At 38.2% G+C, this 19,292-nt stretch overlaps 1 protein-coding gene across 1 annotated transcript; it reads left to right on the forward strand.

Moving 5' to 3' along the window:
* Positions 1-5,940: 5,940 nt before the first annotated feature.
* On the forward strand, positions 5,941-18,132 carry LOC121527895 (cytochrome c oxidase subunit 7A-related protein, mitochondrial). Its single transcript, XM_041814924.1, has 3 exons — positions 5,941-6,091; positions 15,415-15,549; positions 17,794-18,132. The coding sequence occupies exons 1-3, from the start codon at positions 6,020-6,022 to the stop codon at positions 17,932-17,934; spliced, it is 348 nt and encodes a 115-aa protein (XP_041670858.1). The 5' UTR covers positions 5,941-6,019; the 3' UTR covers positions 17,935-18,132.
* Positions 18,133-19,292: the final 1,160 nt, after the last annotated feature.

The following is a 19,292-nucleotide window of genomic DNA, read 5'->3' on the forward strand; positions in this document are numbered from 1 at the left end:
TGTCGTGAGTGTGATATTGCTGTCTACAAATCCAGCCATCATAAAATGTGTAATTTTAAGAGTAAATTTTGCAGTTTGAATATTGATACCTGGTTTTTCATTATTGAAAATTTTCCTAAGAAATGATATTAAATAATTCTCCATTTGCAAATTGCTCAAGGACTTGTATAGTGCAGTGAAAAACTGTTTGCCCCCTTCCTGATTTTTTTTTTGTGCATATTTGCCACACAGATCATTAAACAAATTTTAATATTAGATAAACATAGCCTGAGCAAAAAAAACAAAAAAAAACAATAAAGTTTCTCAATGATGATTTCAATCACTAAGGGAAAAAGACACCCAATTCTACCTGCCTTATGTAAAAAAAAGTAACCTCCCTGCCCTTGCTAATTTAAACTGATTACCACTTTTTTTGGAAAGCTGAGTTTAGTCTCACTCGTCACACCCAGGGCTGATTACTGCCAGACCTGTTGAATCAAGAAATCACTTAAGTAGAACCTGTCTGACAAAGTCAGGTCAGGTATGGGAGCATATGCTAGTTTAACACTTTGCATGTCACCTTGGTCCAGTACTGCTCTGGCCTTCTGAAGGCCATCCTCCAGAACTGCACCAGGCCCATGCCCCATCTCCTAGGTATTCTCCCAGCCTCCCACTCCACAGTGCACACATGTACAGCCCACTGGGTCCTGGGCACCCAGTATGAGGAGGACCAAGGAAGAATGTCAGGTGCATGTAAAAGCACAGATGCTGACTTCCTGAGCATGGCAGCATTAGACACACAGGCTTGACAACGATACCCAAAGATTATCCTACTTTACTGACAAAGTGAAGTAGGCTAGTTATTAGGGGCATGGCTGATATGATAAGAGGGGTTCGGCTGCAAACCACAGCTCTCAGACACCCCACCTTGCAGTATAACACAGAGAGAAGTCGCCTCTGCCAGGATGGAAATTATGTAATTTGCCAGAACAGTTTATTTCCCATCTTAAAAAAGTTTTAAAATGCTACCTTATTCATGAACAAAGTATGGCAGTTAGGTTCATGAAATAACCACACTGCAAACATTACAGACTAAGAAATATTTTATAAATGAAGTAGAAAAATGTCAGGGGTTTAATCCAGGTTTAAATTATGTATATACTCATTCTAGAAGTAGTTACATGGACGGTGGCACCTTTTAGATAACAGGGCTATGCTAGCTACATAGTAAACGTTACTATGTAAGCCAGTGTAGTTATGCTAACTTTAGCTTTAGCAAACATAGCTTATGCTAATGTAGCTACATTAGCTACATACTTAATATAGCTAAGATATCCTAAGCAAATCTAACACAAGCTTACATAGCTGACATAGCTTCTTTAGCTTTAGCAACATGGGCTACAAAGCTCTTTCACATAAATAAAATAAGGTCTTATGAGATCTCCAAAACTATCAAACGTGTGCAATCTTTAGGTGCGTTACCTACGTAGATTACATGGATAACATCATCAGTTTTAGGCTTAGCTACACTAGCCATTTTAGTGTTTTTATGGAGGGCACACTGTTTTTTCCTTTAAGCAAATGTTTACTCCACTTTATTGAATGTTCTCCAGCTAGATTTGTGATTTTTAATGAGTTTTTTTTATCCTAATCCTTATCTTAATCATTAGCCCAACCCCTACTGGAAGTTTAATCCTATTGATTTTGAAAGTTCTAGTGTGTGTTTCCATCCTGACGGAGGCAGTGGCTCACAGTAGTGGTCTGCAAGTGGGGGCTTTTAAGAGCTGCGGTCTGCAGCCGGACTGTCTTGAATGACTACAAGCCAGCATACTGAGGCTCAGATCCAGCCCTTTTCTGTTTCCCAGTTTAGGAGAGTGTTAACAATATGTCAGTGACTGGTGTCACTCAGGTTTCATCTGATATTTTCTACAGTCTATGGAATTTACCTGTCCTTCTTAATGTGACCTAGAGATATGATAAATGGGAACAATATTTTTGGCAGATGGCACGGTAGCTCTTGATGTGATGACAGTCTGTTTACTACTCCAGGCCTGCTGCAGGCAACAGAAGGAAACATCCTGTTTGAGAACACCACAGCCTTCTGGCAAGGTCTTAAACTGTGCTCCTCAGAGTAACACAGAAGTGAACATGGTGCCAAAGTGTATAGTCTGAAAGAGTAAACTGACTGTGAAACTGTGCTGCTTTGTTCTTAGGCTTCAAAACTTCCAGGTACATTGGTCAAATGAGCTTTAAAGGCTTATGTGTTGTGTTCCTAATTAGCTCATTAATTATCAAATTAAATGACAAACTACCATCAAGCTGTTTTCTACCAAAAACTATGAAAACAGATTTGCTTCTTAGCATATTTTCTCCACATATTTTACATTCTTCTGGATAGGCCATTATTTTTCCAAAGAAAATTCCTTGTTTGCTGTTGTGATGGTGGTACACTTACTCGTCAAAGTTACAAAAAATCATTTTATTTATCTATTTATTTATGCTGTAGTACAGTGTTGTGTATTGTGGAAATGTAGACCCTCTTCTTCAAACAAAATAGCCTTTTTGGTATTGTTAACAATGTGGATTGGCACTATGATATAAACCATAAGGAAAGTTCTGCCAGACAACTGCTGCAAAAATGGGATAGGAAAGGCAACAGGGGAAAAAAATGCAGGAAAAAAAAAGTGAAAAGCGGTTAAACAGTGGCAACAACGGGTTGCAGGGGCAAAAATAAGCAAAATGTGGCAGAAATTGATAAAAAAAAAAGTGGCAAATAAAATTGCCAAAGTGTGTGTCTTCTTTAGTGCAAAAGGGTTAAAGGGTAGCAAAAATAGGTTAAAGGGGCATGGTTGAAAGAGGCGAAAATGGGATGAAAGTTTGAAAAAAAGAAAAAATGGGCAGAAATTATGATGGATAAGCCCGTTTCCTTGTTTCTCACTGGTAAATCCATCTTGCAAAGTTCCCATCTGAACTGTTTGGACCCAGTTAGAAAGTGACAGGACCAATTAGCAACGAGGGGCAGTACTTTGAGGTGCGGCAGAGTTGTGACGTAAGCAAGCAGCAACAAGAGGCCGGTGCAATTATAGCAGAAGAGCTTAGCGTGGATGCTGCTAAAGCACCAGTTTTATCAGAACTTGACGACATTTCTTCGGTAAAAGAAGGACAAAGAACAGCAGTGAGTTGTTTTCTTTTCAAAAACAACAGAAGTCATGTACTGACATGTCTACAGTCGCCATGGTTCGCGTTATTCCTCGGTAGCTGGCTGCGCACATGCACCTCAGTCAAAGCACGTCACGTGTTTTGTTGCTCTGATTGGCTGGTAAAGATTTGACAGACAGAACATTCATCCAATCACACTCTGAGTTTTTTTCAAATCCTCTGCCCTTTTCCAAACGCTTTGTGTTGAAGGTTTTCCATATGGATGTGTTTCATATGGTATGTCAGGTTAATGAACAGGTGTCGAAAATTACAAATAAAAAAAAAACAATTTAAACATCAGAACCCAAAAAAAGTTTGACATACTTTTCAACTCCAAACAAGGTAACTGTTAGCCAGCTAGCACCAATACTACCGATCCAACAAACATGCAATGATATCATCAATAAATCACAACTTGGTAGGGCCCATTTACTCTGTGTTTCAGGGACCAAGCCAATTCTGTGGGCAGGCCAGAAAGAGTGAGCAAAATATTCTCATTTGACCACTTCTTTCATCAGCTGAAAAACAAAAAACTTGTAGAACTTCACGGACAGATCTGCCATATTCAAGAAAGTACATTTTTGATGCAGTGGTTGCCTGCAACCGACTGTTTGCATTCAACAGAGATTAGCACTGCCATTAGCAAGCAAACCTTTGGATATTCAAGCTAGCATTATCGTTAGCTAGAATTTAGCATTCAACCAAGGATAGCCCTACAATCAGCAAGCAAACCTTTGGATATTCAAGCTGGCATTATCGTTAGTGAGGATTTAGCATTCAGCCAAGGATAGCCCTACCATTAGCAAACAAACCTTTGAATATTCAAATGAGTATTATCATTAGCAAGGATTTAGCATCAGACTAAAGACAGCTCCACCATTGGCAAACAAACCTTTGTATATTCAAACTAATATTATCCCTAGAAAAGATTTAAGGCCTTTTTATTCTCTCATTCTGCAGCAAAGTCAACCAATGATATAAGCTAGAAAGCTGTGGTATGCTAGTTAGCTGCTTAATGGTTAGCATATAAAATTCAGGATTTTGAATTGAAGCATGAGAGGCAGTTTTTTGTTTTTATTTTTTTGTTTCCATTGTTTTAAATATTGGATGATATTTATAGTCTAGTGTGATAGAATGCTTACATTAATTACCACAACTTCAAACATAAGCAAAGCTTAGGATGAAACAAAATGTACACAGATTTGGTCAGGGACCAACATAATGGACAAATCCATGATGTGCTGGTGCTTGAGGCAGACTGGTCACTTAGGTTATTAAGATGAATCCTCTGGGGGCTGTAGATGTCTGTACAGTACTTAGAGGAAATCCATCCAATAATGGTTGAGACATTTCACACACCTCTCAGATGTCGACCTTGTTGTAGCTGGAGGAAAAGTCAGGGGATTACCAGAGTCAGACAGCAAACCTCAGGGGACCTTAAATGTTTGTATTAGATTTCATGGCATCAAATGGATGGATTCACTGACATCCTGTGCTGTTAATGTGGTTAAAATCTGTTGTCTGGAACATGAAAAAACACATGCAGCACATTTCTTAGCCAGCTTTTTTTCTTGTTGTTGTTTATATTATTACAAAATTAATCACGTGGCAATCTTATGGATTCTTCACCTCTTTACTTTCTCTAAACCAGGGGTACTCCCAACTCAGGAGCCATATAGACAAAAATATATTTTCAAGAGTGACAATACAAAAATTCATCTTTCCTCCCTGAGAATGATTTGTATTTACAATAATTAATACTCGGTTTCTTCTTATGTAGTCGCCAACGTGACCCACTGAATTTTTTATTTATTTATTTTTGACTTGGTTCTAGTGTATTTTCTTCAGTCACTGGGACATCCACTTACAGAACAAATGATAACAGGCCTTGCAGATGAATACTAACAGAAAACTTGATTCAAATTCAAGGCTGCCTATGAGAGGGGATGTAGAGGAGACCTTCTGGGGCCCATGGAGGTCACCAAAATTATGGTTCATTGCATGAATCTGTGATAGCCATATTTTATTTTCAGCCTGAATGATAACCACTCTTATCAAAGTAAGAAAATATTTTTTCTTAAAAATATATTTTTCTATGTATGCTGAAGTAATATAGCATTTTTCAAAATGTAAACCCTTCTCTTCATTCCAATTACCTTTATTTTGGTAATGTTAACACTGTAGATGGAAACACTGACTAATAAACATGTCAAGTAATGTCAGACTTCATAGATAAGTCATGATGCACAAAAACGTAAGGGTGCCAGAAAATTAAGTAGAAGGAACTGGTAACTTTGGGGGGAAATAATTCAACAGTTGTAAAAAATGGCAAAACTTGTTTAAAACTGGCAGAAAAAGTAGACAAAAGGGGTTAAAACATGCCAAAATCGGGGGAAAGTGGTAAAATAGGTTAAAGAGGTAAAAAAAGAATGGAGGGAGAAATGCCTGATGTCTTAAAACTGTTGTTTGTATCATTCATTATGAATACTTGCAGTGGAAAGTGTAAATAAAGCATTTTTCTTCAGTACCCTTGTGTGACACCTACCCTGTGGCTGCAGTTCTAGGTGTTCAAAATTACAGTTATAGATAAGTCATTGCTGCATGTGTCCTCCTTTACATTTTTAATCATTACAAAGTATTAATAATTGTTTCAGTCTATTTCCCACCCAATTAAAATACCCATGGGAGCTTCAAGATTTTCATATTCCCTCTGAGTTTTTGGACGGGCAAAGTTGAGGCAGCTGACTGCTACGTCACTTTCCCTCGCCGGTCGCAGCAGGAAGACCCTTCACCGGGCTGAATTTGTTGTCGGAGACACCTTTCCCCGTCCTTCAGCAGGAAAATGTACTACAAATTCAGCGGCATCACCCAGAAATTGACGGGGTCTGCTCCTTCGGCGGCCTTCAGCCCTCAGGTGAGACAAGACGCCCATATAATGACGTTAACCCGCGTGTTTAACCGTTAGGAATGACCTTCATATGAGTGTTGTCTAACCACGGTTGACGGCCAACGGGGCTTCAGTAAAACTCAGTGATGACTTAAAGATAAATATTTTCAGTTTATCGATCAATAATTAGCTGTAATAATTAAATGTGTTGTTTCTGTGGCGACTTTTACCTCTCACTCGGAGATAACGACGTATCCTGTCTTACTACAGGTCGTGAATTGATGCTTCTGTCTGGATTTGAACTTATTTACATTGTTTATGAAACTACGCTGAAAAGCTTTTGCAGAACCCATAGATATGTCCCGACATTTCTTTGTCTTTTTATGTTCTTTGAAAAATGGACTCCCTGTTTTTTTTTTATCTCTCTCTAATCGCAGAACCTTTACGTAACCTTTATTTTTAAAGGTTATTTTCTGTGTCTTGATCCGGTCGTTTTGTGGCTTTACAACCAATTCTGATACTCAGTGACTTCCTGTATCATCTGCCAGATGTGACCTTTATCACGGTCCCTCTGTCCTTTACAATGAAGCCTCCTTGTCATTCACTATGGTGATTCAAGCCTGCCTCCAGCTCCCCTATCTATCAGCGTGGAAGTCATATGTCCATCATACCTCTTGTACATACAGACCACGGTGCAGACACCTGATAAACTGAGTGCATGCAGCAAGGTGACATGAGACATTAATTCTCTTTGAGCCGATAATCAAACAGCCACTGGGGAAACCACTGAGATAAACTTTAATATATTTTAAAAGATATAAATAAAGCTGTTTGTAATCTGTAGTCATTAGCAAGGCCACCCATAATGGAGGATAAAGGGGAGGGCTTTCTGGGGCCCAGCCAAAATGTAAACCCCTTTTCCTTCTCCCAAATTGCAATGACTGTGTGGATTGGTAAACTGATATAAACTATTGGGAAAGTTATGAAGTGAAAAGTGATGATGGTGATGTATTAATGCAATGTTAAAAGCTCCAACAGATCCGATACCTAGGCTATGAGTATCTGCAGATGACTAGGGGTGCACAATATCAGCAGTATGATATCTGTGTTGGCAGATATGAAAATTTAAGACCAACATTTTGGCTAGAAGAATCTGCCCACCTGGCCTGCCGTTTTTTTTTTTTTAAATCTGAGGTTTTCCCTATCCATATTCAAAAATAGTCCTGTCCACAATACAGCATTTATTAAAACATCTTTGGTTGTTTGAAGAATCAAAAAACACACTGCTGTCAAGAGCACAGCATGCCAACAGTAGTCCATCCTTTACTGTGGGGGTGAAGCTGCTCACCTGCACATAGAAATAACATGCTTGACAAGTGAAAATTCTTTTGCCATTCCTATGTAATGCCCATTTAATTTTCAAAGTTTTCCCATCAACCTGGACCTGGTCTTATCCAAACGGCCAACACTTGCAATCAGTTTGTGTTTTTGGAAGGTTCATAAAGCAGCAGGGAACTATTTAGTCCACTAAGCATAGTGGGAAAGGAACTGTGTAAAAGGAAATGAAGATCTTGTTTTGAAAAGCTCTTAACACCAACCCCTTTTTTTTTTCAAAGCAAAATATCGATTTCTGAATTTTGGCAGTGATTGCATCTATCTTTTTTCTTAATAAACTTTTCACACAGACGCTCTTTGCCATCAGCTGTGCACTTAAGCAGGATGCAAGTCATTTATACGAGCTATTACATGAGTAAGTCAAGGCTGTATATAACTATATTTATTTGAGTGTCAAGTGTTTACATCAATTAACTGAGATGATGAATCTCTTCATACTTTCTTGTGGAAGCCAGGCAGAATAACTTTATTAATGTGCTGTACCTTGGTTTCAAGTGTTTTGTCACTTTCAATCCATCACTAGAAGTTTCCCTTTTCTTCAGAATAAAGTTGACAAAGTAGTCTTCATTTAGTCTGCCTTCTTTGTTTGTTCAAACTTGTATTCAGGCCACGACCTGTTGAAAAATGAGTTCTGAATAAATTTGCTCATAGTTGTGGGAGTTGTTGGCTAACACAGGGGAAATGCATCCAAACTAAACAGCCTTTGTGGTTAGCATTCTCCATGCTATGCACAGGCCAACTGGAGAATAGAGGATCATCACGTTGCGTATGCATGTGCTAGCAGTAAACACTAAATAGAATTGAACCAAGCTTTAAAGATTGGTCCCATGGATCAGTGGCCCGTCATACCCTATCTAGCTGTCTGGGTATGGACCAGACACATATCCAACACTGGTCCCTAATGTTTGCACATGGAATTGGTGGGCCTTTCAGTCAATGTGACTCTAAAACAAGGCATCAACAAAGGCTTCTTTCTTATTTATTTCATCAAAAACTATCACATTTTCTCAAATATTTAATGGAAATAACTATTTAAATGTAAGGCTATAAATCCCTTAGAATAGCTACAATAGCCTGAGTAACTTATGAGGTTAATACACAACTTAGTCCAATAGTGCCACACATATACTATGATATAAATGGGCAAGTTTTTAGCAATTGTTTCAAACCTTATTGAGCAATGAGCTCCATTGAAGCTACTGTGAGGAGTTGTTGGCTGGTTTAAAATAAACTAAAATGAATATTGATGCTCCTCAATGACCTATAAAAGCGAATGCGACCAGCAGCAACACAATTGATTATGTCCGTCTGGTTGTTTTTAATGTCTAAAACTGAAGATTGGGTGTCAGATGAAGTGATTGACAGTGTGCTGTAGAAACAGACTTTTCCTCCTAATTTCCATGGCAAAGATTCTTGACACAGTAAGTGATACATTTGAGTTATATAATGTCAGATGAGATGTTTGGTTATGCGCACATACAGAATAAAAAATTAAGAGCTCTAGTTTTGCCTCAAAGGTTGCCTAAATCAACCCAGACCACAAGTTTTTCACTGTTTCTTCGATTATACAGTATGTAAATTCCACCATCAGGAGAATCTCAATCAAAACACCGACAAAAGATGATGTGTAGAGATGAGCTGCTCATCTTTGCTCATGTCTGTTGCTTACTTCTTGTTTTTAATTGTGGACATTATTGAATAAAAATGTACTCTATGAGGTTCATTTACTAAACTATAAATCATATTTCTTATATGAACTTCTGCAAGCTAGTTCCACAGTGTTCTGGGATCATTCACATTCAGAACCAGAAAGGCCACTTTTAACAGCTTTTCTCCCTCATTATTTGAAATTCATCCATGAAAAAAAAACAATGATGTACTGTTGGATACACCTTGTCGATCGCAATTTTAACTGAATACTCCTCAAATCATAACGAAGTATCAGGGTGTGTGGAGCTGAGCAACTCAATGAGTCTAGCTCCCATCTTAAGGATCACAAGGGTAGCTACTACTCCAAGAGAAGGGTTCCAATAAGTAGGACAATACAGATCAGTTATTTTGGTTTATTAAGCAAAGTGGGATTTAACTGTCTCTCTCCAAGCAGCCACAGTTTAATCTCTCATGTCTGTTAGCATTGCGATGCTAAAGTTTAGTAAAGTATCCGATGATACACATTCTATTCTGGCCAATTCTGTCCCAATTAAGGCCTCCCATGCTAATCATCATTGCAAACTTATTTTGAAATGCAACATCAGGAAATGAAATGTTTTCAGCAGCAGCTTAACAGCATCAAATAGAAAGCCCTTCGACTCCAAAAAGAAGGGTGTTAAAAAGTAGGGCGTACAGATCAGTTGTTTTGGTGCTTTTTCAAACTTTTGACAGTGAATCACAAATAGTGGCATACTGTACCAAACTGAACCAAACAGCTTGGTGGAAATGCAGCTTTATATAGAGCTTTTCCTTTATTACTGATTGCTGGCACAGCCTATATTTACAGGAAAAGCTGAAACAACAGCAGTAACTGCAGCCTTTCTGAAATTATTACCTTCAGAGTTGGTTATGTCAGCAATCACCTGATACTTTAACCCTTGCAGATTCATATTACGGCTGTTGAAAGGTTAAAAACTAAGGGCAGACCGTATTCACACACAAGAGTCACGCCTTGAGGTGATCTCCATGTGTTGTGGGGGTCTAGGGAATCCCTGCCAGACAAGAAAAGGGTAAAAGGGAATCCTTTGTATTTGTGGTGTAACGCTGTCAACACTTTTAATGAAGCCTTCTCTTAAATGGAGGTAAAAATAATGTGCTGTCAGAGCCTCTGCTTTTTCATATGTCAGATTTAATGTCCCTGCTCCCACACTATCTTCCTCCACACGCTCTAAAAAGGTAACGGCTCTCCCAGTCATTTTCAAACCCAGGGTGGGTGAGCAGCTTTTTCAAAGGGAGAGAATATCAAATAGGAACACTTCATTAACACCACATTGTACCTTCAGGTTTGTTTACTGACAGTTTGGACAGTGTGAAAAGAAGAGCAAATAGTATTGTATTTTTCCTTGCAATTTTAGAGCAACAACGCAGGTCCGGTATACACTGCAGAGGAAATAAATTACGAAGATTACAGCACAAGTAGAAGAAAGATAAGCCTGCTCTCAGCTTCTTCTGTACCTGCAGATGTAAAAAATTATGTGTGATCATATCTCTGATTCAACAACAAACAAGTGAAGACCGATATGAGCTTACATGATAATGTGGTGTACTCTGTAGTGCTGATAGGGTGCTTGAGGTGCTTTTTAATAACTGAACAGGCTCTTCATTAGTCTCACAAGTGGATGAATAACTTGTATGATCAATTGAGAGGAGTCCTTTTGTAATCACATGTATTAATGCTGCAGCCTTTAGCTCTGTATGGAGCCCACAGCATTCCATTTCATTTATATAAATTAGTTTTTTATGCTATTTTGTATCAGTGTCAGTGGTCTGATCGATGCACGCCTCTTATGCCAACAACTTTTACGACTGCAAGCAATTTATGCTCATCTTTGGAGGGGCTCAATTTTAAGTCTTGTTAAATTGGAATCCAAAATTTGTGTCTTAGCACACTAGATATATTGGAATAAGGTTGCTGTAAACATGTGAAACACTAAGATCTATGTGGGACTTGATTTTGGATTATTGACTTTAGAACGTTTCTCCTCTCTTTCCAGGCTTGGTTTTAATTTAGCAGGGCACCTATAGTAGTGTGTGACGTCACTGGCCACTATGGGGTACCCCCCCAAACACAGATGTAAAATCACAAAGCAGTTTATTTCAATACAGTCCGTTGTTAGCCGATTTTACTGAAAGTTGACATCCAGTTGCATGCTGTTTTTGTTCAATGTGAGGTATATTTCCCAAATCTATCAGCCACGGTGGCCTGGGATCATTAGTATCATAACGGAGAGATTTGTGCCAGAAAACAGTAAATTTAATCCCCAACTTCAGGCTCTCAGCTCGGTAACAGAGCCAGGCGGCCTTGCTCTGGCCAGAGTTCTCCATAAGGTCAGGGGGGCAGTCTAATTCCTGGAGTGCGTGTCTGTTTTTCATTTTAACCAGATGCAGCAGGAAAAAACATCTTCCCTGCTGCACCTGTGTTTTAATCCATGTTTCACTTGTCTTTAGTCCTGGTTGATTAAAAGAAGTGGGCTGTAAATGTCTCTCTCCAAGCAGCCGCAGTTCGATCCCTCACGTGAGAAGGCATTAGAATGCTAAAGTTTAGGAAAGCATCCGATGGTAGTTATGTAATATTCCTGTAACATTAAAAGCCTCCAATACTAATTAATATTTATTCAGAATCAATGAAGACTTTAATTTTGAAGGGCAAAATCAGGAAATAGTGTGTTTTCAGCAGCACCTTAGTAACAAAGATGTCTGATTAATGGTAGAGAAACATAACTTCACATAACCCAGAAAATAAGATTTAAGGAATAACTGATGAGTTAAAGTCAGAATGAGAAACCTAAATCATGTCATGACACAAATGTGATTGTTTCCCTGGTGGCTTAAAAAGAGCTGCAACATAGCAGGCAGACAACTCCTCCATTAAGGTTATAGATTTTTTTTTAATTTGAGAGGATTGTATTTCTCGTGAATGAGTGTATCTTCGACCGACACGCCCTAATCATCCTAGAGCAGATTTTACTTATTCATTTTTCATAACTTTTTAAGCTTAATTTCATACACTTAGAAATGTTTTTCATGACTGAAACTCGGCCTGGTGGTTCATAACACAGTAACACGTCATACAACAAACCTAAATACAGATTTTTATCACTTTACAGGGACTTTAATCAAAAGTTTATATGGCGCAAAGTGAAGCAGCTATCTTGTGGGCTGCATTGCATAGACTGGAGCAATGGTGTAAAAGCAATGTTTTTCTGTAAATGTTCTGAATTTTGTAGTGAAAATACACAAGACATATGCATATCAACTTTTTTATCTTGACTTAGATTAACTCATCTGAAATGTGTAATTCTGGGTCACAAATAAATCTTGAATGAATTAAATAGTGTTAGGTGCAAACTTTGTTAGTAACGTTAGGTATTTAAAAAAACAACATGATAATGTTACCAAATGACATGGATTACAACCAAGTACACTTATAATAAAATGTCAGAAAACAAAATTTAACAACTAGTTGCTTGTACAAGAGTAAAGTATTGAGTTGCTCTCAGAAATGTGCGAGCAGAGAGTTTGTGTTTTAATAAATCAATCTCTGATCATGTTAATTCCCAAAAATAAATAAATATTTTGACAGTCTATATACCTGCCTGGGAGTGATGCCCATGTAAAGTCTGTGTGGGAAACCTTGGATGTTCATTTCCTTTGTAATATTTTTCATATAGATAGAACATATCCGTCTGGCTAGGGTGGCTGGATTAATCCAAAAAGTACAATGTTTCTTGGCAGCATTAATTGGCTCAGTGTTCTGTTTAGAGGAAATCAGATATTATGTTTTCAACATTAGTTTGAAATGAAGAAGAGCTTGCTAGAACAAGTTAAAATCAGTCTGTAGCTGTTAGAAGGTTCGACTAAAAGTAGAGTATAAAATTACATCGTCTGCATAAAAATAGAAAATTTCCAATTTGTTCTGCAATGTCGTTTATATAAAGAGTAAAAAGAAGTGGCCCAAGGATGAAACCCTGGGGTACTCCTTTGCTGACCTTTATAAAGGGCAACTTAACATAATACATAACTTCTTCTTGCTTGTTGATGAATTTTTGTGGAACCAGTTGTCTAATCAAAACTAAAAGAAAACCAAACAGGTTAGGGGTGAAAGTGCCCTTAAAAATTTGGATGGTTGCATCACTACTTTTCATGTAACAGCTAAAGTACAGTACCTTGAAACCCATGCACATGTGTCCATTAAACCTAAATTGTTTCGTGTTTCCACTGTAAACAATACTTTTGAGAAATTGCTTATAGGTTGGGTTATAAACGGATGGTAAAAGCCACATTCCCAAACTATTAAGGATCAGTTTGGCATGTTTATCCATCAGGTGTGAGAAAGAGTATGAATATCAATAAGAAGTAGGGATTTTAAGCTTTTTTTAGAGCTCCAGTTCTCCTCTAATCAGTCCAGTCAGAACCAGATTCTGCCCAGGCTTGGCTCTCCCCAGTTTTGCCAAATACTGAACACAGAAAATTCTACACTGGATACGATCCTTGTTTAAAATAGAAAATCCAACATTAAATTTAGTTTACACCCAGTGCTTCAGGAACAGTGGCTACTACTACTTCACATTCATTAAGCTTGTTCCAAATTAGACAATCTGTTCAAAGTCTGTTCACAGTCTGTTACACCAACGCCAAATAAGTGAAAAGGCTTTCATTTCATAAAACAGTGGTAACAGGTGCACTGGCCCACCAGCCAATCTTTTAATCAGGCACTTGGCCTGTTAACAGTTATCTGAGTAATAGAAAAAGACACATTTCATTTTGAACATTACTTTTTGGGTGTCATAAAAGGCCTCTCGTGGCTTTCCCTGGCATGCACAAAAATCCTTCCCAGAATTTCTGGGGACAGTACGATTCAGGGAAATTCATTAGGAGCAAGTTTGAGGTGTTGATGATGTTTAGAGCCTTCTGTATCATCCAGAGCAACGTGGAATTAATAAAGCTGCTTCATACTCTTATCCGCCCACTGTTTGCTTTAACATCCATTTGTTGATACTATAAATCCATCCAAATAGGCATAGAATTAATAAAAAGGCTAAATTTGCCATCATAACACCAGGGTCTAGTGCTTCATCTTCCATCTTAGATATTTTGGAAATGTCACCCTGGACTAAGAAAGACTTTTCCTGTTAGGAGCATGTATGACAAAGCGCCTGAGGAAGATTTCATGAACAGGCTGTCCAGAAATTTTCCTGACAATTTCCAACTGCATGTGTGTAAAGTTTTTAAAGGAAAAATATTTGACCCTAGAGATTGATAAATCTGGCCAAGGAGGTGGTGAACTATGCCAGATGGGAGAAAAAAGTCACAAATCTCCTTGCAAAAACAATTTCGCACAATCTGGAGACTTTCTGGATCATAGAAAATCCCCAGCACAGCAGTGGCGCTTGATACTGAGATTGGCTGATAGTTCTGATTGTCACAATTACTGTGACATCCCTTTGTAGATACAAAGAAGATGAATAAGTTCAGAGGAGAGCCACAATTTACATGTACTGTAGACAAGGCCACCCATAAGGGGGGATAAAGGGGCCCAGCCAAATGGGTTTACAAAATGTTTACCCCTTAAAACAAAATTGTCTTTATTTGGTAATGTTAACAATGTGGATTGGCACACTGATATAAACCATTAGGAAGGTTGTTTCAGAATTCATTGCTAGGCTGGTGTTCACAAATGTCAGGATGCCAGAGAATATTTAATTTAGTTATTGCGAAATGAGGCAAAAAAAAAGCTGAAAATTGGCAATAAAGTGATGAAGAAGTGGTGAAAAGTAGTTTTAGAGTAGCAAAATTGATTAAAAGGGGACAAAATGGGATAAGAGGGGCAAAAATGGGCAGAAAAAAATGATGAATAGTGGTTAAAAAGTGACAAAAATTGGTTTAAAAGTTGCACAAAAAAGTAATGAAAATGGGCTTTTAAAATAGTAAAATGGGGTTAAGAAGTAGCAAATTTGGTTGAAAGTGACAAGAATTAGTTGAAAGAGGCGTAAATTGGTTAAAAAGTTTGAAAAACAATGTGAAAATGGGAGGAAACTGTGATGAAAAGAGTCTAAAGGTGGCATGAGTTACTTATTTGAGCATCAGAACCAAATTATTGTTGTCACACTTTTCTGCTCCAAAATGAGGTAACTGTTAGCCAGGAAGCTGTGCTACTGATCTTTGTTGATATCATCGAGAAATCACAACTTTAATTTGCTTCGTTTTGTAGCAAATCTTGTAACCATCTTGTTGTTTTTGTGCAGGGGCTGAGGCCAGGTGTGCCAGCAGAGCCCCCAACCATGATCTTTGCCACTCCCACCAAGGTGGTGTCTGAGGCCGGGGCCACAGTGGAGTACATGGGAACAAACAGGGTTCCTGACTTCCAGAGGCTATTCCAGGTAAAGGAGAAGAGCCTACACTGAATCAGCTCGACTATTTTCACAGCAGTCCTTAGAATAACGGTTGATGAACTGCAAAGGAGGCTGTCTGATTGGTCTATCTTTATCACCAAACACACTGGTGATTCATTGATTTAAGTTAATGATTGGTATTCATTTCACATATTTTTAATTGCCTCCTGCCCTCTCTTCTCACAAAATATTAAAATATTCATCACACAAAGGGAATTAAGGGAAACAATAAGACTCTAACATTCAGAAGTCAATTACTTAATTAAAGGAAAAAGTCATTCATAATTAAATGAATAATTGTATTTTTCTAATTCAATTTTTAATGTGAGTTTTTTTTATTCTGCAAATGATAGAGGAGAAAAAGTTTTACATTTCTCATTCTCACACTGAGGCAGAACATTAAGCTCTCAGATGCTGATCATATTCACTTTAGAAGGCTGTGTTTTCACCATCGCACTAAATTTCAGTCATGAAAAACATCACTAAGCATTAAGATGAACTTAAAAAAATAATGAAAACTGAGGCTGTAAAATCAGCTCTCAGTTTCTGAAAACACTACAAACTGAATAGAAAAAACACCTGTCTGCTTTAGGGCATTACTTTCTATTACTGGGGTCCTGAGATAATGTTAAGTTAATCTGAAATAGCACCCCTGTTTTTCCCAAATAATAGCATAGCCGGTTAGTTCAGAAAAACAGACCCTGGCTTTAGGTGTCGAGCTGCTCCGTGTCCTCCTCCTTTCATTTTCCGAGCGCCCCGTTCTCCAGATAATCTCAGTCAGGAAAGATGTAAAACTCTGTGGGCACGCTGTCAGTTCCGGTATGAGTGGAGGGCTTTGTTTTGCGCCGGGCCGCTGCGTCAGTACATGCCGCCCGCTACCTCAGTAGGTAGCATTTTGTAGTCTCCTGTTGATCAGGCAGTGTTCCGTGGCAGTTACTGGCAGTTGCTGTTAGCTTTTAAGCTAGCCAGTAGTTGTAGTTCAGACTGAGGTCTTCTTTTTCACCTTTTTGGGGGTTTTCTTGATGGAAATTTCCCGTTCATTCTCTCAGAGGTGTCCTGGATCATCCATCTTCGTTATTTTCATAGGTTTTCAACATATGTTGTCAACTTAATTGTGAAAAAACACTACAAGTCCATTTTTTGTCAGTTTTAAACCCTTTCCACCACTTTTTTTTTTCCCTGCCTGTTTTTGCCACTTCTAAACCAAATCTTGATATTCTCTGCCTGTTGTTGGCTCTGTTGACCCATTATTGCAACTTTTAACCCCTCTTTACCACTTTTTACGCCACATTTCACAATTTAATATGCCCATTTTTGTCAGTTTAACCCAGGTCTCCCTATTTCTGCCTCACCCTTTTTTTGCCAATTTATATCCATTTTTCATCCCATTTCACCACATTTCCACCTATTTTTGCTACTTTAATGCCATTTCAGCTGCTTGTTAATCCCCTTTTACCACTTAATATGCCAGTTTTTCCCACTTGAACCCATTTTTTCCATTTTTAGTTATTTTTTTGCCACTTTCATCCAATTTATGTCACTTCTAACCCATTTCTTCTTCTCTTAAACTCCAATTTCACCACCTGTCTCAGCATTTTTTGCCATTATTAACCCATTTTAGCTATTTTTAATTTATTTCAATTCTGTTTTAAACCAAAGGATTAACATTTTAAAGAGAGCTACTTACTGCACAAATTAGTTAAAAAGATATTTGTTTCTTTGATACGAGTGGTTATGATTCAGGTTAAATGTAAAATACCACAGCTTAACTTTACAACGGACCATAATTTTGCTGGCCCCTAGTTTGGCTGGGCCATTTTTCCCCCTTAATAGGCGGGCTTGTCTCCACATGACTGTTCTTGAATGTGCATGACTGTGTTCAACCACCTTCAGGTACAGTGGGGGTCCCCGATCTCTGACACCTTTGTTTTGGGGGTTGCGGGTTGACAAGGTTGAGAACCCCTGCTCTAGATACTCAAATATATGTGCAAAAATCCCAAAAAAGTTTTTTTTTTCCTCTCATAATGTCTCCTTTATTTAATTATGTGATAGACAATAACAATCTTCTGATGCTTTTTTTTTTTGCATTTTGTCTTTTTTGCAAAATCTGAGAATACTTGACTGTGTTTTATCTTTATTAATTTATTTTTTAAAGCATTTTCTTCAGTTTTCTTGACTCATCCTTTTCTCACATTCCCATTTGCTCCTTCTCTCTTTCTTCTTTTCTCCCAGACGCCAGACGGCATCCCCATTCATCTGAAGCGTGGCGTCCCAGACAGGCTACTGTACCGCACCACCATGGCTCTCACTGTAGGAGGCGCTCTGTACTGTCTGGTGGCTCTTTACATTGCAGCACAGCCCAGCAACAAATAACCAACACAACACAGGGATCTTTGTGTGACACATGCACCCAACATTCCTGGCCTCCATCTGCTCTTGCCGTCCCACCTCTTTGGACTCTTAGATGAGAATTAATCACTGTTGAAGCATCACACCAATGACAACAACCACAATGATGTCTGTCTTCTTTGTAAAAAATGTTTAAGTTAATAAATTTTAAGGGGAAACAAAGGTAAAAGAAGATTTTCCTTTCTGGTTGACTTTAGTTTGTACCTTTTGTTCTATTTCACTGAAATAGCGATCTCCTCAGGAGATAACCAGCAGATGCATAGGTGTCAATCATATACTGAAAGCCTCATCATCTCTTTAGGCCCATACAGATGCAAAAATAGAAGCGGAGATTATCAAGGTTTTTTTTTTTTTGCGCAGTGCTTCAACAGGCATGTGGCATGTGTGTGTGGATGAGCAGACATGATGAAGACTCTGGAACATAGCTGCTGCTCACTTGGCTTGAGTACCGTCTCATACAGTATTTATACGTGTGGGCATGGGTGTGATGTCAGATGCCTCTCGCCTAGTTTGTCAAGTGAGTGTGTGTATGGGGTGTAGTTTCAGTCACAGTCGGCCGTACATCAAGCTGCTCTAACAGTCGAGATAATCTCAGTCTGCATTTTCTTGTGGACTTCATGGAAACGCAGTGGTTCTTTGAAAACATTAGCGTTCATTGATATACAGGGGAAACAAATACATCCATAGTATTTGTACTAAATCTTACTAGAATAAAATACTTGGTGGTGGAAGATGAATGACAAATTCACCCTATGCAAGGGTTAAAATTGACCTTTGCCAAGATTTACAGGATTTCCACATAAATGGAAAGTTATTTGATTTATAGTTGTTCTCATCCTCTGTTAAGCCTTTATAAAAGAGCAGGCCTAGACTGCACTCTGTGTTGTATTATTTGCAAAAACCCAACATTAATCCACAGTTAGCACAGCACTAAGCAACATTAAAGCAACAGGGTAAAAAACTGTCTTTGAACAGGCAGAACCCTCAAGTAGAACTCTTTCTGCATCACTCTTGAGACAGGATATGACTGAATTTTGAAATGTTACTGGACTGTCTTTGAGTGTTTTTATGTCAAAGTGGAAGAAAATATCCTGACCAAAGAGAATGACCAGATTTCTAACATTGGTGCTGGATGCCAGACTGATGCCGTTTAGGAAAGTTACATCATTAGAAAAAGTCTCTCTGAGGTGTCTTGGGCCAAGCATAATAACCATAGTCACAAAATGTCAAGATTTTTCTACCCCTCCTCATTTCTTTCTTTTCTTTTGCACATTTAACACACTTAAATGTTTCAGATCATCTAACAAGTTTTAATATTAGAC

Source organism: Cheilinus undulatus, linkage group 20 (genome assembly GCF_018320785.1).
Source record: "Cheilinus undulatus linkage group 20, ASM1832078v1, whole genome shotgun sequence".
NCBI classification, from domain to species: Eukaryota; Metazoa; Chordata; class Actinopteri; order Labriformes; family Labridae; genus Cheilinus; species Cheilinus undulatus.